The 23,366-nt window shown below is 43.3% G+C and overlaps 1 protein-coding gene and 1 long non-coding RNA gene across 5 annotated transcripts in view; one reads left to right on the top strand and one right to left on the bottom strand.

Annotated features, from left to right (window-relative positions):
• LOC143906068 (uncharacterized) overlaps positions 1 to 23,366 on the top strand; it is a 193,815-nt gene that overhangs the window by 30,383 nt on the left and 140,066 nt on the right. The gene's annotated exons all lie outside the window — the stretch shown is intronic.
• Positions 17,064 to 23,366, bottom strand: part of Optix (optix) — a 47,652-nt gene continuing 41,349 nt past the window's right edge. The window contains exons 2-3 of one of the 4 annotated variants that reach the window (XM_077421776.1): positions 18,632 to 19,027; positions 17,064 to 18,427 (exon numbers count right to left, since the gene is read on the bottom strand). In XM_077421776.1, the coding sequence (XP_077277902.1) occupies positions 18,013 to 18,427; positions 18,632 to 19,027 (811 nt within the window). In that variant the 3' untranslated portion in view covers positions 17,064 to 18,012. The remainder of the gene's footprint in view (positions 18,428 to 18,631; positions 19,028 to 23,366) is intronic. The other 3 variants (XM_077421777.1, XM_077421778.1, XM_077421779.1) reach the window with 3 other exon arrangements.

Below are 23,366 nucleotides of genomic sequence, written 5' to 3'. Positions count from 1 at the left end.
CTCGTGGAATACAATATGAGACGATCTAGCGTACATCACCCGCGGGTGGTGTTAGTGGCGCCAGAGATAATCCTCGCGATAGTTTCCCTTCTTTCTTCCCTCACGTCAATCAGGATTGGATTCGGTTTAGAGCTCTCTATAGCTAAACCAGTCAGATCAGAGGTGCTCAAATGGAATCGAATAGCCGCGACACGAGGATAGCTCGGGGATCCTGCTTTCATTGTTTTAAAAATTCATCATGACACACATCAGATAAACGTTTCCATCGCTCTCGTCCGCGCTGTGTATTTCTCGCCATCAGCGAAACATTACTGCTATCGAGATGCACGACGTTATACGGACACGTTGTTATAAACCGTTATATGCTTCGTTTTCAAGAAGATATCTCTCCTATTCGAGGATCATATCGGCTCGATTCTCGAGTCATTTTTTAAATTCAGTACGATCTGAAATCGAAGGTGCAGCGCGCGACGCGGCATCTTTATCGAATCGTGTTGCGCTCCGATTTCAGACCGTACTGAATCCTCAGAGATAACTTGACGAATGAGATGAGCTTCTAGAATACCAAATATAAAATAAATTATTTCTCCCCATATGTATTCCACGTAATATACTCATAGACCAGATGTTCACAATTCATATTTAATCGCGTTTCTCGGCACGCATTTGTAAGATTAAATGGCAAACAATCTAAATGCTATAATCCGAACGTCCTTCAGGCACATGGCACCGGGCGTACCTCCGGTTCGTTACGCTCGCGTCCTCCGCGGCGGTACTTCTTGCGGAAAAGTCGCGAGAGCACGCACACTCACTTGAGCGGTTCTCGTGCGGCCAGGCTCTAGGTCTGGCGTGGCGGAGGGTACTTAATGGCTATTTAATTCCTAATCCAGCCGCGCCGCCGGCGCTACTTTCACGGTAATCTGTAGCCCGTTGCCATCTTCCTCGAAAACAGAAATACGGCAAAGACGGTCTAATCCACCGCATCTGGGATTCATGAATCCCTCTGGCTCCTCCGCCACCGCCGCCTCGTCCTTCTCATCCTCCTTCTCCTCCTCCTGCTTGCTCTTCCTCCTCCTCTTCCTCCTACTTCCTCGTCCGCGAGAGCGACGGCGAGAACTCCCTACCCGCCTACCCCGGTCTACCCAATCGGCCGGCGGCTCCCACTCTTCCACTTTGTAGAGAGCTACTTCCATATTTACATGGGAGGTAGTCGCAAAAGCGAAGTTAGCGCGGCTAAGCTGATTTAAGCATTCGTTATTATAATTCTTGGGGAAGCGCCGCGCGGAGCTAACCCCGTCGAGAGAAGAGAGCTCTGTACTCTCAACTTCTCCTGCCATCGCGGCTGGGTGCGCAACTCCGAGAAGATCTCGATTTGCAAAAGGTCGCCCGCGGTCGACCTACGGTGTCCTTCGGCTCCGTTAATTTAGTATGCGAATTAGCTTGGACTTTTACCTCGTGACTCTTTATTTATACCGTAGTTTATTTCCGTCGTGGAGCCCCACGTTGTATAGAGCGCGCGCTATCTCTACGCCGACGACGATTCATTTAATTAAGTTCTGGGAAGAGCGACATGAGCGCTCGTCGTTGATCTCACGATTCAAATCGTTCACTTCATTACTCGTGTGGAAGACAGACGTAGAAACGAAATTAATGACGAGACGTTACGATGCATCTCACGATGTGAATAACGATTTGCTTATATACTTATATTATTATATTGTACCGCTTTTCGATGGATTCTCTCATTATTCTACAATATATTAATTACTCTTCAATTACCACGCGGCATCGGAAGAAAATAGGAAGAAATTTTCAATTATCTCGAGATTTAAAGCTTCGCGTTTTATCCGAAAAGTATACTTTTAAAACACGATAACCACAGGCATCATACGCATCTCGACACCATGGCATGGTGATGATTTTTTGACGAATCTCGTCGTTAGATGCTTTCGTAGTAATTAGCAATCGAGCAGCACCTTTCACCCTATTCTGTCTTCTCGGTTCGCGTTCTGCACCTTGCGCGGCCCGAGCGCGATAATTAAGTTCGGTCCTCTTAGCACGCGCTCGCTCCTAGCCTAAAGGTATATCCATGTCCCGGCGCGGTCCCGGTCTTCCCAACTTCGAAATCCATCGCGCGCGATTAATTTCCCGCGGTCCCTTGGGCGAATTTCAGGCCCCGCGATCGCCTTCGCCGCCTCGTCCGTCCGCACTCTTAATTAATAACCGAGGCAGCTGCCCTAACGCGCTGACGTCATTACCGATCTTTTTGCCCCCCCCCTTCCCTTTCTCTCTCTCTCTCTCTCTCTCTCTCTCTTTCTTTCGCTTCGCATGCTCTCTTTTTTTTCTACTTCCTCACCCCGACCTTCCTTGAGATATCGTCGATATACATCATCAGCACCACCAACTTGGAAACTCTTAATGAAGTTGTGCACTGGCCGCGGCCATGCTAAGTCCACGTTCGAAGTCCGAGACGCAAAGACGGGATGATCGTTGTCGTCGAGACGAATGCAGCTCGCACCGTGAAATTCGCAAAACAAATGCCGCTCGTTGATGCTTCTGCCGAGGTGCTATCGGCCGCGGTAACCACGTTTCTCTTTAGGGTAAAGGAACTCGCTGGAGCGTGGCTCTCGAATGCGACCCAGTGGATGTGCAGTAATGGCGATAATGATGATGGTGATAGAGGCTTTATGGGTCTTCAGAAAAACTGACGGCGGAGTGCACGTGAAAACGTATGGAGCGTGGTTAAGCGGACTTGATGTTGGATGCTCGGCTTGTTGCTAAGTTAAAGCGATTGCCCGGTATCTGGCCAGGCGCAATCATAAGCTGTCATTGCGAAGTGTCATTAACGATTGAAGGAAATATAGGTATTTGTGTCTTTTCTGGCGCTCCCAACGCTCATTCGCGCTCATTTGTGATAAAAGTTTATGATAAGAGAAAACGATAAATTCTGGAAATTATGATAACAAGGACATAGATATAACGCGTTAAGTTGAAAATCGAGAAGATAAACGTGGTGTAATCAGAGACCAAATATCTCATCAGAACGCATCGTAGAAGGGGTCCGTAGACTGGCGTCCGAGCGTCAGAGATATCTGCCTCGAGTCGTGCGTTTTGTCGGTATCGCCGGGCCGCTACGTATATATAAGCTTAGGCATGCCGGGGCTCGATAACGGATGGCCGGTCGTTACGGTAAATGTCTCACTCGGAGCCCCGAACGGCCGATGGAGACCACTGGGATAATGATATTACGGCCATCTTGATTCTCTTGGGCCACACTATCATCATACGTCACCCGTTGCGCGCGCGGTCGCGCTGAATCCACGCCGTATTACGGGCATATATTTCCTGGCGTGTCCTGGCGTGTCCTGGCGCGGGCAGTTGCTTTTTGCCGCGCGGTTACAAAGTATGATGATCCCGGCGCGGACGTGCTTGTTGATGAAATCGTCAGGACGCCGCGCCGGCACCTGATCGCGGCCCGACTTTAATATCGACGAGGGGCCCGGTGCCAGAACCAAATGCTCGATTTCTTCGCGCGAGATGAAGCAATTTGCGCGCGGCGCGCAGCCGCCGCAACGATCTCCATTCCGCCGTTCATACCATTGCCGCGGTCGACCGTGTCCGATCGTTCGGGACGAGCGTAATTGATTATAGCTACTTAATTCGGAGATGAATTTCTACGGTCGTCGCCCGACCGGCCGCTCGGCCCGGCCGTCGCGCGAGCGTTACGTTTGATTATGCGGGAAACTGAATGCTTGAGGATAACGCGCGGGTCTAATGACCCGTGAACGGAAAAGAACGGCAATCTTCGTTAGATGCTATATATTTGCGGAAAATTCGCGATTTTAGGAGAAATCGCGTGAAGATGTTATCGAGCGAAAGTTATAATATAGTTTTCGTGGATTAGACGATAATTTGATACACGGGAGAATTGATGCGGCAAATGTGAACGTACAAGCACGAGGGAAAACACAATTTTTGATCGCTGACGGATTCGAGATGTATATACGTGTCTAAGGAAATGACCGCGTAAGAGCCTACTTTAATCTCATCGCGTATGTAGACGCGCTCTCGTTCACGCGATCGGGCAATTTAACACTCCGAAAAAACACGAGGGACTTTCTGAGAGAAACAGAGAAAGGGAGGTAGAGAGAGGATTCCCCTTCCTCATGTATAGCTTCAAATCCATGGATCAGAAGGCACGTGCCTTCCGCGCGCGTAATTATCCGCACGAAGTGCAAGCGTCAAGGACTCGCCTATAACGCTCTTCACGTTCGTATGCGAATGTGGGTCAGCCTGTTTATCAATCATTCCTTAATATAGCTTTGCATCCCCCCCTCCCCCTTCTCTCTCTATCCGTCTTCTATGCTCTATGCATCGAGGCTCCATGCGAAGATGCATTGATGAGTGTATGAGCGCTTATTGTCAGTATTATTAAATTTATATATGGACACCTCGGCCACGCTAATAATAGTTCGACGCAGCGCCTACTTGTCTTGCGCTGCTGTGGTCGTAAAGGATGTTATATATAGAGTGCATATATGATTATTGAGTAACGTATAATTGAAAGGTAGAAATATTTCACTTTCAAGGATAAATCTATTTACTTTAATAGCGTGATGAAATAATGCATTATATTTTATTACGGTTTATTTTAGTTGTCCAGTATACATTCCATATATATATATATATATTTAGAATTAATTATTAAAAATGTTAATTATAAATTGCAGCAAATTATCAATCTATCATTGATTTATTGTTGATTCAAGTGGAATTTAAGATGTTTTCAATCGGGTCTAACGAATGGTTATAAATAGCAATGGCAGGCAAGGCCGACCGAGAATCGATCTAACAATATCCTCGGAATATATTTAACCAATTGGCGCATTCGACGACAATGCGATTGATTCATCGTACGGTAATTGATACCGGCGTTCGCGATTAGTAATAATGTATGACGTAAGTCCCTTTCATCGGGTTGTTGCACATTTAACGGAGGCGCAGTCGGCGGACGCCTTTTAGCGCGCCAGAACAAAAGCCGAAGAAGCGACGAATTAACAAGTAGAGGCTGCGGTTTGACTCCGTTGCCCATCGTAGAATCGGAATTCAAGAAGAGCGCAACGCGCGCCGGACAGAGACCGAACGCGAGACAGAAAGCGGATAGAGAGAGTCTCGAAGAAGAGAGAAGAGGCGAACGTATATAGCTGGCCGTCAGCCTCAGCATCCTGTCTGATGAATTACTCTTCGCTGATCAGTAGTTCTCATCTCTCCGCTCGCTCTTTCGACGATGCACTTTTTTATTACACGATACAGGCAGCACTTTGTCTCCGTTGAGAATCTCTGTCCATCGTTGATGAGGATTACCGGAGCTTTCTGATATTGTACTTCTCGTAGCGATTTCTCTCCCAGATTGTAGTCACTACACCCCGTACATATTGCGTATGCCGTTCTTTTTATGAACAGTTGCTTAGACATATCGATAATCAGTGCAGCGTGATACAAGAATTGATATCACACAATAAGAGGATTAGATTTAAAAAGTAAAAGCGACACCCACATTATCTTAATCTTTCGCAGTATATTAACAAATCTTAATTAATTGGTAGCATTATCGTTCTTTAATTTTACATAAGATATATAAAGTATTTTTTAATTTATGACGCGATTTCAACATTATCAAAGTTTCACATAACATTTTTTAAATTAACATTACCTAACGTGGCTCAACAGATGCACGATTTAAATAATCGCGACCTCCCTTTCAAACTACTCCGCCGGCCCGTCTGTCGCAGTCAGACATTTCGATAGATCGAAATAGGTCGGGATACACGGCGGTCCGTTCAGAGAGCCACTGCGATCTCCCGATCAGGATCACCGGAGATGTCAGTCATCCTTTTGTTCCCCGATACCGCGCCTTTCCTATATCCTGTTTCAGGGCTCGCCGTGTAAACTCCCCGGCACGCCGCCATCATCGTCGTCGACGAATGACGGCGTATAATAGGTCGCGCAGCGCCGACCGACTCGCGTAGTGCGCGCATCGAGGGAGGAACTTACCGATTAACTCATCTACCATGGGGCATTGTTGCCCTCAATGAGAGGACACCGGTCGCGTTTATTGTGGGTATCGCGTTATTATACTAACCTAGTCGCTTTTGTGCGACGATATAAGTTATCCGGTAGCCGACCCCCACGTTGGGCGAATTGTCGATGTGGCCACTCGCGCAGAGCGTGGTTTACTGACGAGCCGACTTGATTCGGCCGATTTGCGAATTCAAATCTATTGGTTGCGGGTATCTCGGTTGCGAGAGGTTGCATTAATTTACTGGCGCAGAATCGTTTGGATTAATGGAGTTAGTTATGTAAATAATTTGTGCGCTAAAATACTCGTTAATCATGCATCGGGCTGGCTGGCAATTCATAGCACCATACGAGCTTTTGGATTAATAACATATCAGGCTTCTTGGTACACTGCGCTGCATTCGTTTTAAATTATTTTATGGCTACAATCGCTGCTACGGGTGCCGTTACCCAGTATAGTTTTAATAACAGGTGATAAAAGGATATGGAAAGGTTTAAGCGCGCGCGCATAAATTTTACGTGACGTCGAAGAAATTTCGCAAATTAGAAAGTAATCTGTGCTTTCTCTGGTGCAAATTGCAAATAATCGGCGCGATAAATCTACGATGGATGGATGTCGAGGTGTCATTAGGAAGATTTTAATCGTGTGCTATTAATATCGCGTTAAGGACGAGGAATAAGGGAGCCAAGATGGATCATTCTCGGAGCTCATTGAGCCTTCCGAGGAACACGGATGTACTTCGCCAAAATGACTTTATTTGCTTGACATAATGCGCCTGTAATTAATATACTGATGACACGCGATGGAATTACTGTACTGACGGCAGAAGTTTAACGCTTTGACCATAGATCTATGAATAACAAAAAGCACAATTAACGACGTGTCAGCGTAAGGCACCGCTGAAATTTATGAATATTTGACACGGTGGTACGAACTGACCGTAGAATGATCGGAAACATAAACAATCATGAAATATCTATGCAGCAATGCGCACGTAGCATAACTTGCAAATCGTGTACTATAGGTTCTCCAATATCGTAACTAACTACGGACCAATTATCACTCTTTGCGGTATCTTGTAATGTCGCGGGAGGAGGATTTAGGTATGTGCGCGCAGTTTTCCTTTCGAATCTCAGAGCGATGATTCTACTTGAAGAATCTTGGCGCATTCGATCCCGCGAGCGTGCAAACATCTTCCTCCACCCCGACGGTGTACGAGAGATGGAAGTCGAGGTGTATATACTCCTGTGCCGGATAAGTATCAAGTATACAGGTCGGGCAGATATAGTCGGCCAGTATCGACCGGGTAGCCAAGTTCAACAGCCAATCCCCGGCTGCGTATTAAAACCACGCCCTTTATTTCGCGGTTGCATTAGCCACATCTCGCGGGCTGTATTTAAGTCAAGATGGAATACTTAGTTTCTTCCACTTTTATTCGCGCCTGGGAGGAGAAGAATCGTGAAATGATGCCATCTCGTGTTATGGGCGCCGCGGAGTTGAAAGCGGAGAGTGACGGCTTTTATATTATTTGCCGCTGGTGTCATTGAATTAACGCGCTTTTCAAATTATTTCTACGACCTAACAACGAAAGAAGTGATCAACATCATTCGAACCTGTTGCTATAGCAAACATAAATTTTATTATGCCATGCAAATGGCATTTTTTCTAGTAGATTATAAATTTTATTATTATTATTTTTATTATACCGTTGTCTTGTGTTTACATTACTGATGAAGGTAACTGATTGTAAGACAGAATCAAGTCGGAGTAAACGTACTGTTTTTTTTTTAATTTATTATATTTAGATGAAAGAACAGGAGTCTTTCTGTTAATGATTTTACGTTGTTGGAGTCGTTGATAAACTTGTCTCGAAATTTTCCTGTTATGCGAAATTTGAGTAACTGCAGCGCGAAATTAGCAGTGTTGATTATTGTATAGGTTGTGCGAGCTGGTTATTCATGGAAATTCGATGAGAATGAGCCCCACAGCAGTAATATACAAACACTAGAGCGGCTCGCTGACGATTAATTGAATTCATTTGATCGTAACGAGGAGGAATAATTACCTCTGACGCGCCCGTATACTAGTATTACAAATTATTTGAGAAAGTATCATTAAAAGCAGCCGCAATCGTAGCAGCTAGTCCACCCTCTAATGTTGGCGGCTTAACAAATGGTTTTTATTAGAATTAATATCAAGTAATATAATAATCGTCGATTGATCAAGGGAGAGTATAATAGAACATACCTTTGTGTCCACCGTGAGAAAAGTATTTTATTACGTGCACATCTTTTATCCTGCCAATTTTTATCTTGCATAAAGATCTTACGTAATAAGATTTAGGATGAATAAATGTTTCTGATTATGATATCGTAGAAAAATGTTTCATTCACACTGTCTGCAATCACCGAATCACTATAATAGATATTATAGATGTAATGCTGTAGCAATTTTTATCGTGAGGTATATCGTGGTATCTTGTGCGACGTGGAATTGACAAATTTACAACCATCAACGAATCCGCATTTACATAAGTAAGGAATTCGGTTTGCCGTCGGTATAGAAGCACGGGTAGGAGGGGTGGCTCGAGTCTCAGGACTCCATAAAGGATATCGGGTAGTGGATGGAAGGTATACGTCAGGTCGAAACGAAGGAACAGAAAGCTCTCGTTAATGAGCTTCCTCACCCTCAAAGCTTTGAAAGCCGGTTACACTCGTCTCACTCGCCCCGGCGGAGCGAGAGAGCCGTTCAATTCAAAGCTTCCAGGAAATTATACGTCTGTTACCGTTCTATCGCGAGCAAAGGCTCAAACCTGGAGCCTAATAGCGGCAATATCGTATTTTAATCTCGGCTCAAGGAAGTGCATTTGTCATTCCCTCGTCGCACAAAGGCTACTCGTTTCAGAAACTGCAATCACCCGGCGAAATTATTCGCTGGATTCAGCTACGCGCTCGGCCACCTCTCGCGTAGATTGAAATTTGTTGAATCAAAAATAAGCATAATCCCTCTGGCACGATATCTGAAAACCCGCTTTGACTTGGCGTCAAGATTATTCTTACTCTCATATGTTTAACGTAACGACATGCAGCAGTTTCCGCAAAAATTAACATTTTTTTACATTTACGACGAAACGTCCTGTTTTGTCCAGTACGGATTTTAAAACATAAAACTATAGGTTAATGCAACAACTATATTACAAAATTCTTTTTAGCTGTTTTTATATTTAAATAATAAACAGCTACGAAAAAAATTATCATTTTATATTCTTGTTCAAAAATTTATTCTTTCGTAATTTCGATTCTTTTATTGTTTCCTATTTTTTAAATATTCATTATTAATATCTGAGACCATCACCTGATGGCATGCAAAGGAAACTCTTGTAACTCGATCGCTTTCGCGACACGAGCTCCTTCGAAGTTTCGCGACACTTCGGTGACTTCTTGTCGCTCGTATCATGACGTGCGGGGTGCTTCGATTTTCCATCGCGGCTTCGTTGAAAACGCGAGCATTACGAGAGCCATCTGACCGAGGCGGCACTCCGCGCAAAGTATTTTCCATCGGCGTAACGGAGTTTGAACTTTGTCGCAATGCCGTCACGGCAATTTCTCCGGGGATGGTTACTTACAGTGTTGGCTTAAACAACATACTTAACCGGGCTACTTAGTACTCACGGGGGCGCAGACGTACCCCTTGCAATAATAACATTTCGCCCCCTTTAATCCGCGGCCTGCTGTTAGTCCTTGGCTAAGTATCTGTCCTTCTCGTTCCCGGCGTTCCCGTTCCATCGGGCGCTACCCCTCTCTCTTCGTCCCCCTGCCTCAGCCCCCGGACGAAATCAAAACACGGAAAAGCCGATACAGTTTTGCGTAATACCCTCGTCAGGAACTTCCTCGCGGTGTTTTCTATCCGCATCGTTAAGAGCGGTCTTCTAGATAGGGAACAGCGTGAGAGGAGCTGTTTTGTATACAAATTGCACTAACAATGACAATAAGCTTAAACGATTTTTATTCATTTCCATTTGCATTGGCGAAAGCCTGCTTAAGAAATAAATGGTATCACGTCGATAAACTGAAAAAATAGTGAGATATATATCTCGCGATTATTATAACACCAAGATCTTGACTTCTTTAGGGGTTTATAAAATTATATATAATAAATTATATTATAATTTATATATTATTTAATTAAAGATTAATAAATGATACTTATGTATCCTACATTAATCGAAATATATAAAATCGAAAAATTAAGATTGTCATATAATAATTTATCAACATATTTAAAAGCTTTAGACACGATTCGATATTAGTTACATATTTTTGCGCTAAAATCTATATAATTTCAAGCAATTCGGTATGTGTTTTCATATATTTACCTTTTCGTGACACATCAGACACATATTATGACGATCATTTAATTTGTTTTGCGAATAATTGACCGTTGTCCCCCATTTTGATCGTTGACCAAATCGCAGGACGATTAATCAAATTGCAGCGCGAAATGCAATTTCGGCGCAGCCCGTGGGTGTCAGGATCGTCGTAGATTCTGACATTTCGCCGGATCCTGCCGAACATCATGATGGACGCATGGGTATGGATGGGGGGATAAGATAATGCGCGGTAAGCGAGGTGTGGGCCCCTATATAAGTTCTATGGAGTTGGTAGATATCCCGCCGGGCACAACATAAACCCCATAGTGCTAAGCGGCTTAGTACCTCGTAAGGGCACTGACGCCTGACATATCCATGTATACCCTGCTCCAAATTCGCGCGATTCAGGGAAGGTTTCTCCCGTGGTTGCTTTTGTCCTCGAGTCTCTGAGAACCTCTGCAAATCTCGTTCAGAATGTTTCGAGATGATAAAACCTTGGGAACAATTGTTTTAATTTTGAAATATTCCTATCTATCTATATTTTTCCGTGAAATTTATCTAAAATCAGTCGTAGAATGTCAATGACAGAAAAGACAGAGGGAATTTACAAAATCCGATCTTATTTGTTGTATGATGTAAGCAGAAATTAATTGCATTTAAACGTACATTTATTTACTATAATTGCCGATATATTTATAATTAATTCGACAGTGATTCCTGATATTATTATTATTAAATCAATATACATATAATCATCGCATTGCTTTACAAGCAAAAAAGCTACGGCTCTCAGCTTCTCTAATATTTTGTTTTTCCCATGAAGTTACTGTCGCCCCGTTACGGTTAGGTAGGAAGGGTGGCGCGTGACACACCCCCATTGAAGTCCCATGTACGGGATATACTTAAATTAAACGGACGCCGGTGTCGCATTATGGCACAGAATATCAACTTATATCTAACCTCTCATTAACCCCGTGTGAACCTGGATTTGGACCCCACGTGAAAACCGAGACGTCGATTCTCAAACTGAAAATCTGCAGAGTTTTATTACGGGTTACGGCGAGACGCGGGTGACATTTTAAGCGGACTCATATATGCGCGAACGTTGGGAACGCTCGCATTTTTCGTCAGTGACGTTTCGAATTCATGTTCTCCATAACAATTAATCAAATTTATACCGAGTACCCCATTAGCACCGTACAATATTTTAATAGCGCTTGTCTTAAAATTAATTAGGATTGAAAATTTTATAAGTATGAAAATATTGAGATTATTGCAGTAACTTTCGAGGTATGTATGTATGTACGAATAATCAAATTTTGATCTGTCATTTGTTCCGATTTTTCTAAATCAGATAATATTGGGTTTTACCGCTTAATTCGTTTTGTTTTTATTTTATATTATATTATATATAAATACATTATAATCAGTTGTTAATCTATCTTCATTAAGCGGATTAAATATAGCAAATTCAAATCGTAACATGCATATTATTTTAATCTTTTTTTAAATTGAAATTGTGAATGTCTGATTAAATATTCCATTGGAAAAACGTTACATTTTGCCAAAAACGATAGTTTTGTATCGTTTTCTTTGATTTTAATTAATTTTTAGAATACGCTAATATATTCGATAATTGTTTTGGGATATCATGTTTAAGCTGCAAATGTAATAATTAAGTTGTAACTTGTAAAAACATCCATATTGAAATATTTTTACGAGAAGATCGATCGGTTACGAAATCACACGATATCATAGGTGAAAACACCAGCTTGTCGCTAATTACTATTGAGCCGAACCGCTCGTAAAAATGCTGAAAACAGATCCCGTTAATCAAATAAAGCCCTTACCGGGTGACGATCGATGTTACAAATATTTGTTGATTTTTCGGCACTAGTCGAGGCGAGAGTACACAAATCAGAGCGCGATTCATCGGGGCGCGAGCGTGCGCCATTCGCGTCATCGTTGCGCCATTATTCCGCGGTGCGATGATTCACACAATGCTTATCTTTTTTTCGTGCCCGTTTCACGCTTTTCCAAGTCCTCCTCTGGACCCTTAAGCAGCTAAGAGCCCGTGATCCGCGATCGTCGTCGCCGGAAGAAGAGATCGAGAGCAGGGGCGAAGCGAGAACCTCGAAAAACTTCTTTACCGCAACAATGGCGTACGCCGATTTTAAAAAGATCGAACGAAGATTTACCGTCACTTTCACACCTCTCCGCGGGTCGACCTAAGACCTATAACAAATACCTGATGGGCGTAATCTTGGTCGGGGCCCTCCCGCTACGGTATAGGACCCCTGCGCTGGGCCCCATTATGATATTCGCGGTATTGTCGAGGTGTCGAATCTGTCTACAAATAACCACTAGAGAAATGGTTACTCAGTCGCTACTCTCTTTCGCTCCCTTGGCTCTTCCCTCCGTCCTGCTCCCTTCGCCGCAGGAATATGCTGCTGCCTCTCGCTTGCACGCTCGTTCTCCGTTCATCGCCCTCTTACCCCTCACCGTTCTCATTCCGCGTCTCTCTACCATTCAGAGTGGACTACATTATTTCGTTGTAAGGCCTCGACCACGCCGCATTATCCTAAACATCTAAATCCGGACAGCTGGAGCCCATTCAGTGACTCTCAACTTAGCTATCTGTAAACGTCACGTATAAATATTTCTAAGTTTCTATATTAGATCATATTCTTCTTCGAAAACGATTATGAGTTCGAGGATTATCATTTACACATCACTGTGTATTTAACACAAGGTATATATAACCCGCGAATAACATTTGTATGACTTTTATAATTAAATGGTATCAATAATGAATAAATGTGCTAATACAATAATTGTTATTACGCGTAGCTTTAACAGTGTTTTTCTGCAAATCTGTGGTGTTGATTAAAAGTCCGCTTTATTTTCCTAAGCACATATATTATATTATTATATTAAAGCTTACGTTAAAAAATATATAGAAGCAACCAAAAATATTTCGTAACTGTGTATGTTTGTGCAAACCGTTCTCATCTCGAGAGCTTTATGCTATCTTAACGTTGATCATGAGAACCACTTCCTAATGAATGCGCCAGAGGTGTCAGAGCAGCAACTGTCAAAACACGACCGGCAAGACGGCGACCGTGCCATCGAGTGCACGACGAAGATAAACGATAGCAGGGCGAGAGTAGAGGAAGACAGAGCGGACCTTTTCACGCCATATTGGATATACCTTCAAAACAGTGCATGCCACCGAAGCCTATCGATAATCGCGACACCCATCCCTTTATTCTCGTCGTACGAAATTCCCGCAGGCGCGTGTACGTTGCGGACAAAAACAGACAGTTGTTCCGGGGTAGCGTTTTTCAGTTTCTCTCCCTCTATCGTCGCCTCTTGTCGAGTTATTGTCAATATGATCCTCTGGTCAAGTAAACGTGTTTCCACGAATAGGCCAAAATTCCACGACTTCATTCAAAGTTATTTCTGTTTCTCTTCTCCTAGATACATATAAATATTAAGTTTGTTCATTATAATAAACACTTTATTGCGCGTACGGATTCTTTAATCAATTCTTTAATCAAAATTTTTATCTTTCTGCAATCAACATTATCTTTTGGTACTTATACATGCTAGCGAAAAAGTAAATTTTATTAATTATTCAGTATATTTTCTGTATAAAAAAAAAAAACTTTTGCTCGTGTATAAATCTATATTTTTAAAAATTGATTTCTGCTGCTAAATTACACGCAACTCATTTAAATTATAAAACCTTGGTTTATATTGCGTATATAGTAACAATGGGTTTATCATGGACGTATCATGGAGACAACGTTGCCAGAACAGACACGCGCGGGTTTCATGATTTCTTTTAAAAGTCACCGGCTGAAAGCCGCCGTGGTGTGCCCGAGAGCACTACGTAAAAGTCCGCGTATTGCTCCATTCCCCGCATCCCGACGACTCCATCTTCGTGTCTGGAAATCTACCCAGCTGCCGAGCACCGGCGAAGGGGAGAGACAGGGCGGACGTGCGATAGAATAAGAGGAGAAGAAGATACGAGAGATGGAGGCAGCAGGGGAAGAGAGAGAGAAAGAGAGAGAGAGAGAGAGAGGGTGAGGGAGAAAGAGAGAAGAAGTGGTCGCATGTAGAGGCATCAGGCAGGGTGGAGTCGACGTTGAGAGAGAACTTAGGCGTGCGCCTTGGGCATATCGGCTTTTCGGGAGAGTCTTGGTCGATGTTCCCTGGTTCCTGGGGTTAACCCGCGGGATCGGTTACAAGGCGATCCGGCCAGCCGATTGGTTCATTTTGTCAGCGACACCCGCCCACGCTGCGTTATCGCGCAACTACTCTGCCTGTCTACCTCTCTCTTCCGTAGCTCGTCTCTCGTTCTATCCGCCTCTCCTCCTCCGCTTTTCCCCGTTTCGTCTCTACCTGTCTCTCGCTGCTTTTATCTGTCCATTCCGTCTCTCTGTCTCTCACCATCGATAATCCGTTCTTCCCACATCGCGTTCTAACACGCGTTTCGTGCCCGAGACTCGAGCCTACCGACTCGCTTTTGACCTTCGACGAAAAGGAAAAAAAAAAAATAAAAGATCGTCTGGACACGACTCTAAGATTGTTAACGGCCGATGACTCCGCAATTTTTCGACGACCTGGCAGGGAAGCCGTGTGACGTGCGAATCTGTGGGAAGGACGGGGCGATTTCAGCAACAACGTGCTCGTTCTCGCGCGGTATCGTTTTAATCGTGGAGCGACACGCGAGTGTAATGAGAAATTGCTAATGAAAGATTTTATAAATAAAATAATAATTACCATTTCGGGATGCATGCATTTTTCAGCGTCGTACGACGTATAACGACGCGAGAGAAACGCACGAGTTCCACTTGCGATAGCGATTTCGTTATCACCGGGATCGTGTGTCCGGCGCGTTGTCGAATCGCGCGGCATAAATGTTAAGCCATTTTAATGCGTCGATGCGTTTAACACGTTCCATGGATTATGCGCGAAATTTGCTACTCCGTTTAACAGTCAGGACCGGATAGGATGTATAATGGATGCGAGGACGCGGACAAAATACTCATGATGGTCCGTTGTAATGTCATAATAATCTGTTAATATATTTTCGCGCGAACGTATGTACAGGCGCAAATAATAATAATAATAATATTAATATTAATAATATTAATAATAATAATGCTTCATTTTTTCTTCATATATTTATATATGTATAATTCCGTATCGATAGTCTTTACGTAAGTCTTTACCTATAATATATGTATATATATATACTATATATATATGTATATTGTATGTATAGTGTACGTACTGTCGTAATATGTTCATATTTATAAGACGGATTATACAAGAATTTCGCTAATCGAGTCTATCTACAAAGAGGAGGGCGAAAGCGTGAGGTTCCTATCGTCTCGCGCTTAAGATCGATTGGCCATACCCCGGCCTCAAAGTTCTCTCCTACACTCTTTTCATTCCCAGAATGACGCAGGCCTTCCCCAAAGAGCCAGGCGATTAATGAAATATACAATGTCGCTAGTTTCTACTTAACCTAACGGGGAGGGAATTGGCGGGGGGAGTGTAAATTGGCTCGTTCGGGTATCGCACTCTTTCCTATAGAATAAGTCGTGTTTCTCTCGTTCAGATCCGAGCTGTTTTTGTAGTTTTATCTAGAGTATGAAGCTTTCTTACTCTCCGCATACGAAGGATTACACTGGTAATAGTACGATAGAACACATGTACAATCATACTAATAACGTGGACAATCGACATATAAACAATTATGCTACGAATGTAACCGAGGTCCCAAAATGATATTACTAACTCACAAAATAAAAGTCATGAAGAAGAGACAATAGACATATATTTTGGTCTCTTCTGTGCATCAAATAGATAAAAAGAAAAAAATGTGAATCTCATAAGAATTTAGGATTTATGAGTGAGTCAGAGTAATTTTGAAACAATATGCAAAAAGAAATGATGATAGAATGTAAATAAAATTCATAAATCAACATGGAAATTATAATTTAACAGAAGAAAGGAGCGTGTGATCATGTTCAACTTTGCTTTGAAAAATCTGGAGTTTGCTAAGCTATCTGGCGATGTAGGTTTATTAATGAGAAAGTAGAGAGCTATTAAAAAAGAAGATATGAAAATAGGTTTTTTATTAGTGACCTCAGTAATATGATCGTCAACACACACAATTGTGCGTTTATATTCGCTTTAAAAAAAAAAGAGAGAAAGAAAGACAAAATGAAGAAAAAGAGCTACTCTTGAATGCTAAAGAATATTTCGTTGCGGCTACGACATTTTCCGATTTCTCAAATATTGATATCGTAACGCAGTGGTCTCCGTGGCTAGATATTGAGGATTCGTGTTATCCGCGCATCGACCATCAAGTCTCACAATGAAACCACTGCCGTAGCGAGTCCAACTTTGAGTTCTCTCGCATTCTCGTTTTTTCATCTTGTATAGGCTGGTTTTGTTACCGTAACGTCCGACGCCGGCAAAATACAGGATTTTTACATAAAAAAAATAAAAAAAGGAATCCAACCAATATACACACATAGAAAAGAAATAATAGTTTCTTAAAAAAAAAAGTTTTTTTCATGATTTCTAAATCTTGAGAGTTACATGATTTTCAATCACGTAGTTACTTTTTTAAAACATAATTTCTCTATCAAATACATTTCTGCATAATCGAAAGTAACTAAAAATAAAATGTATGTAATTTTGAAAACGTTTACTTTTCTCATGAAAATCCTGTACAACCCGCTGTATGATTAATCGATCTCGGAGACTATTCGTGATAGAGAGTGTCAACTAGAAAGCGGCACTATTTACAAACTATAAGACTCACTGCATCTGGTTCTTGGATTTTGATGAACGGACGAGTCGGGAACGTCCAACGGGAGTTATGTACACGCCCTGACCGTTCGTTTTTTTTTTTAATCCGAGAGATTGCACTTATTTAGCGGATTTGCACTCACTTTTCGAAGCGTCTATTCCCGCGTTTTATAAGAGCGTCCTATCACACATCACCAAACGAATTCTTCCTAAGATTCATAGCGTAGTAACTTCTCATGTCTTCGAGTAGAATTTTCGACAATGTATCTACGTACTGATATCATTGAGTCATCTTCATATACATTGTTTTAAGCTCCTTAGATTTGTTTTTTTTTTTGGGTGATGCTAACTGTTGTCGTGGAAGAAAGCCATCTTGCTAGATACTGATTCACATTTTGCATTTATCTTTGAATAATCTCCGTAGCTTTATCGATCCTCATTTGTTTCGTTATAACGGTCCTCATGAAAATGTGAAAAATTTCCCCAGAATATCGTATCGGATCTGCGATGTCGCGCATATTTATAATTTCCTAGACACAACCGATTCTTCCTCGCATCTCGTAGAACTTGCCGATACATAAAGACCAAATCGTTGTTCACTCCATCGGATCCCCCGCCTTCACAACACCTCGAAGCGCTCGTTCGCGATGTCACCGCATCTATAGCTCTTTTTCGACATCGGACGATCATTTGTGTCGACGGCGTCTTGCGATTCGTCGTCCTTGTCGTATCACGCGGGCGTAAAGGGCCTGTGGATCCGCGGGTTTGGATTCGCCGGCGGTGGCGTGGCGACCCTTATCAGCCCCTGACCTTGGGACTGACCCTGAGGTGTCGGTTGACGCGGGGGTGGGCTGCCTCGTGACGAGGGGGTATGAGGGCTAGGTACTGCCACCCTCAGCGGACCAGTGACCGACAGGTTCGCCGCCATTAGTGGCGGGCTGTGGGCCTCCGATAAGCTGTCCGAAAGACGAGATAACCCGCCGTCGGATAATCGCGACGTTTCAGATATCCTAGATATTCCTTCGGACAGTTGGTGTTGGGGGTGCGGGTGGTGTAGCAGGCCTTCGTGCGGATGGAGTCTCGGCGGTGGCAAACCCAGCGAATCTGGGAGTCTGTAATAGAGTAAAGAGAGAACTGCATTTTCTCTGGAGAAAATACAGTTTAGCGGAAACGCGGTCTATTATGCGACATCTTGTTATTACATGATATGTGTATAATATAATATCAATTCGCATGTAATTTACATTGATTTATAAATTCTTGGGATAGATTGATAGAAATCGAGGAGAATAAGCAACGGAATGTCTCGAAAAGAAGCTCGTGAAAAGAAATCAGCTGCTGAAACTTACCTCGTCGCCGGATCACCCCTGGGCCCTACAGCCTGGAAAGGGCTCGACTCCGCGAACCTGAAAATCCCACCACCCGGCATATTCGAATGGTTAGGTTGCGGACTATGTGGTCCGAATCGGAAGCTCGTCGGTGGAAACTTGAAAGCCGTCTGACTGAATCGAAAGTGCGGCTGCGTAGGATCGAAGCGGAAATTCAAAGAGGGTGGTGGCAAAGGTCCGAGAGATCCAAGGGGTACTGGGGACGGTTGGTGGTTTGGTGGCGGCGAGGAACTTGGCGATGGCGGTGATGTTCCTCCGAGAGAAATATCAGATTCCTCGCTGCTACTGCCGCCGGGCCCCGGGCTCAGAGTACGCCGCGCGTTTCCGTTTCCTTGGCCCGACTGTTGCTGCATTCTGCTGCAAATAACGCGTAATTCGCGGTTATTAACCGATATTATCGATACATTTGAAACAAAGTTTAAGGACCGCGAAATGTTATTCGATGGTCACTGATATCTTAATAAACGAACAAGAGTAATTAAAGAGAAGATAATAAGCACTGTAAAAGTTTAATAATAAATTTTAGTAATATAATTTAGGTTTTCTAAGACTGCATACAGAAAATATAGAAAAAATTAACCAATACGCATATCACTTAAATAAAGTAATAGACAAGGAAGAGATAAGAAGAAAGAAACATAGTGAGAAATTATATTACAATAGATATTTCTAAAAATTCCAAAAATCGCGATATATTATTTGAATCCCAACTGCCTAGATCGGTTAGCTTTCTGGCGAAAAGGAAGGCGCGTGTGGTCGCGATGGGAATTTTAATTCGTTCCTGCTTTAGGTGGCACACAGGTTGTGGATGTGGTGCATATGCGCGGTACTGAAAACACTTTGTTTTCAGTCATCGCCGCGCGGAGAGCGCGGCTGTAATTAATGAGCGCGCTCATCCTTCCCAGGTGGAGGCGGCCGAGGATTCACGGGAGAGTAACGACGATCTCCCGACGACGGGGTCTCGCATAAAGGAGGGGATCCACCTCATTACTCGGTAGATCACGTATAGATACGGGAAAACACGGTAAACTTCACACGCGCGCGAAATGACGAATGATCGTGCGTTAGGGTGGCCGAGGAGGTGTTCGGTGTATCGTCGGAACGGAAAAGGGCATTATCCGATCTTACGCCACCGCCTAAAAAAATATAGGCGCTTCCCCGAGGAGCAATTAAAGATTGTCGCGATATCTCGGAACTCGTTAACAGCCTTGAGCTTCGCAAGATCACGCGCGATTACGATCTTGGGATTCGGCTTTATCGAATCGCGGATCGTCCGGTCGATCATGGAATTTCGCGATGGGAACGCGAACGTTGAGGTCGCGCCGGAAGTGGCGGAAAACGGAGGTCGACTCGATAAATGTCATCAAGAAAGCCCGTTATTTCGGACGATCGTGTTTATCGCCTATTGACTCGCGATTGCAAGACAAGAGAGAAAGAGAGAGAGAGAGAGAGAGAGAGAGAGAAGAAGTAGAAGGAAGAGGACAACCCCGCTTGGAAATACAAGGATGAAGAGCGCGCGCGACAGTCGTTCGCCATTCTGCTAAAGACAATGAGGCGTCGCGGTCGTCTTAAAAGCCTCTCGGCCGTAGATCGATCCTATAGCAGGGTTTCCGAGATCCTCTCGTATTTTCTTTGCTAATCGAGTCTCGAGTCGGACCCGTACTGTTACCACGGTAACGCCTTCTCGAGAGGCGGAAACGTCGGATTGTTCGTCCTCTCTCTCTCTCTCGCTCGTTCGTTCGCGATGAAAAAAAACCCGATTGCAAAGAACGGTAACCTCGAGACGAATCATTTGTCGCTGAGGAACGCGTTCGCGATGCAGATCGATCTTCGCAATATCTACAATTTTTAATTCCACCGAGAAAGATAATAAGATTATCGCGGCATTCCTGTTATTGTACGAAAGTTAAGTGTTTTAGTATAATATTTTCATTAAAACTGGTGCTTGTGTGCCTTTTAAAATAAATTCTGCAATTACTGCTCTGCATCAGAGAAGAGATCTGGGCAGTGGTAAAAAAAAAGAAATTAATGATATTTTTTATGAGCCTTATCACGCTCGAGATACGCTTTCACCTAAGCGATTATTTAATTAATATCATGAAAATACGTGTGTCTTGCATTTTACGTGAATATTCATGTAAGCTCCCTTTTCATCGCGCCTAATGGTGTACTCAGATAGATTAATATGACACGTCGGCGCAGAGGCGAATCCTTCCAATGGTGTTGAAATAATCTCCGATCATACGTAGCAGGTACCGCGACTGAAGAGCTAAAAAGTACGCGATGTGTTAATCAGATGAAATAGCGTCATGTTCTTGCCAACGCAATCGGGACTTGATCGTGGTTGAATTATACTCGTGAATAATGAAATAACCGACCGTGAATACACGCGCCGTTCGATTTTGATTTTGCGCGAGCACGGTCATGGTACAAAAGACAAGAGCGGCTATTAACACATGATTCAAGATCCGCTATCACAAGCGGGAATCGAGTTCCGTTTTATTACTTGTGCTTTCAATTCTCTGTTCACTTATCTCTCGTTTGTTATCTGATATATCTGTTCTGCGCATACATATATATTATATAAGCACTTGTATCTTCTGAATTTTCGCCAATCTGCAATTTTTAGCGTAACAGATAACTCTTAATATTTTTTCCAAACACTTGAATTCATTTAAGTACTGCTTCGTCGACGCATCGACACGAGTACAATTTTTACACTTTTGCAAGTTTTGTTCTTTCTCTTTCGTCTTTCATTCTTTCACCCACGCCATCGCCTTTCTCCTCGTGGCTCGCCCTCATACGTGAGACATCCGACGCGTTTTAATTATGCTCTTGGACCGCTGGCCTTTATCTTCGCCCTTTCACGAGATACCCGCACGAGGCGGTACAACTTATTATGTGCCAGGGCCTTCCGTCCCGTCCCACACGGTATTCCACGGCGATCGTCCCCATTGAGATCATCTTAATGTCGTGGCGGGATTAAAACGCGGGGACTCGGGTGTCAATTTTTCGGCGCGCATAAAAGGGGCATTAAAGCTCTCTGCGGTTTAAATTTCGTTGTACCCAGGCAGCGCCGTGGTCGGTGCTAATTGTACGTTTCGATAGGCGATAAATCGAATGAGTTTTCAATACTTGTAGCGACAGCAACGTTGTCCACGTCGATGCGACTTCTTTACTTCAATGACCTCTCATGCCAAATTGAAGTAATTCGTAAATTAAAACACCTTTCAATCAAGTAATAAGTATGATATTCTGAGCTTACAAAGAGAGAAAACTATGTAAATTAAAATACTGAATTTCAAACAGCTTGAGGCGTTAAATGAAAGGACGATAAATTTCCGTTATAACTCGGAGATATTTTTCCGTTATAACTCGGAATACCATCCTTGACATTTAGCTGGTATTTGATTCTCACTCTTCAATTATAATAGTTGAAGCGATTAAATATTGTATTCAATCATCACTTAATCCGATCACCTGTGTGCCTTTAATCCATTAAATCAGCATGCTCGTAATTCTTGTCCCACAGAGCTATTACTTATGAATTTACACATCTTTGTAATATCTTTTAAATATTTCTATCAACGCTAATAAGGGATTAAGCGCGGATCCATCGGGGAGCCAGTTATAGAATAATTTACGATCGAATTATGCCAGTCTCCTCTCTTCTCGGCGACCAGCATTAAATTTTCCGCCCATCGATGTTCGGAAAAAGATTAATGAAGCACTATTATAATTACCGACCAGTAAACAGACTTTTTTGTATACTGTCTTAGCGTTGATAATCTCGTTTACGAAATAACGTAAAAGTTAAGACAATTCTGATAGACGAGAACAACAAAAATATCTATTTATGCGCATAGGTGCATAAAGAAGACTGAAAGAAGATAATACTTGATGTTTCTCTTGTACATCTTTTAACTTTTCAAAAAATATGCTCATAACGGTTAGACTCAGAGGCAAAGTTTCGCTTACACACTTTAGAATAAAGATGCGTAGTACGAACGCGATTCGCTTCTTCGTGTTCTTTCTTCTTCCGCGTGTACTATAAAAACGATTTCGTACGCACTTCGTTATGCATTTACGCGTTGCTCGTGCACGCGTGCGCTCGCGCGCGCGCGAATTCGCGTGGCGAATTGCAGCGCCGAAAGAGCCGCGCGATGGCAAAGGCCAACAGGTGACGTTGTACTTTCGGCGCGAGACGCGGCGGTGATTAAAAAAGAAATTCATCAGCGCGCCGGGGGAAAGTATCAGGTGCAGCGGCGACGGACGAGAGGGGGACGATGCACCGCCGCCGTTAAAGTATTTATGCCGCATGACGAGTCACTTTTGGAATCCCGTCGTATATTATAAAGTATTATGCACGGGGACGATGACCAGGACTCAAACCGTGACGGAAGCTACTGTAATTACGCGCAAGATGGTCGTGCGTAGCCGGCGCGTTGGTAGCCTCCATTGATTCCCGATCGAGAAACACGCGGTGAAAGGTGCGCGGCTTTTGTCCCGGGCCTCGGGAAGACAAGTGTCCGGCTTTATTCGAATTATTCAAAATTACGCTGAGAAATTGCGTCCCGTCGCCGTCGCCGACGCCGTTCCTCGTGATTCTCATTTCAATCGCCGCATACGTAACGCAAATTTAACCCCGTGACATCCATCTGGGTCGGTGAGTGATTTTCAGAAGATTGAGAATTAG

Source organism: Temnothorax americanus, unplaced genomic scaffold (assembly GCF_048541705.1).
Source record: "Temnothorax americanus isolate GAGA-0224 unplaced genomic scaffold, ASM4854170v1 Scaffold7, whole genome shotgun sequence".
NCBI lineage: Eukaryota > Metazoa > Arthropoda > Insecta > Hymenoptera > Formicidae > Temnothorax > Temnothorax americanus.
The sequence above is the reverse complement of the archived record's forward strand: the minus strand, read 5'-3'. Positions and strand labels throughout refer to the sequence as shown.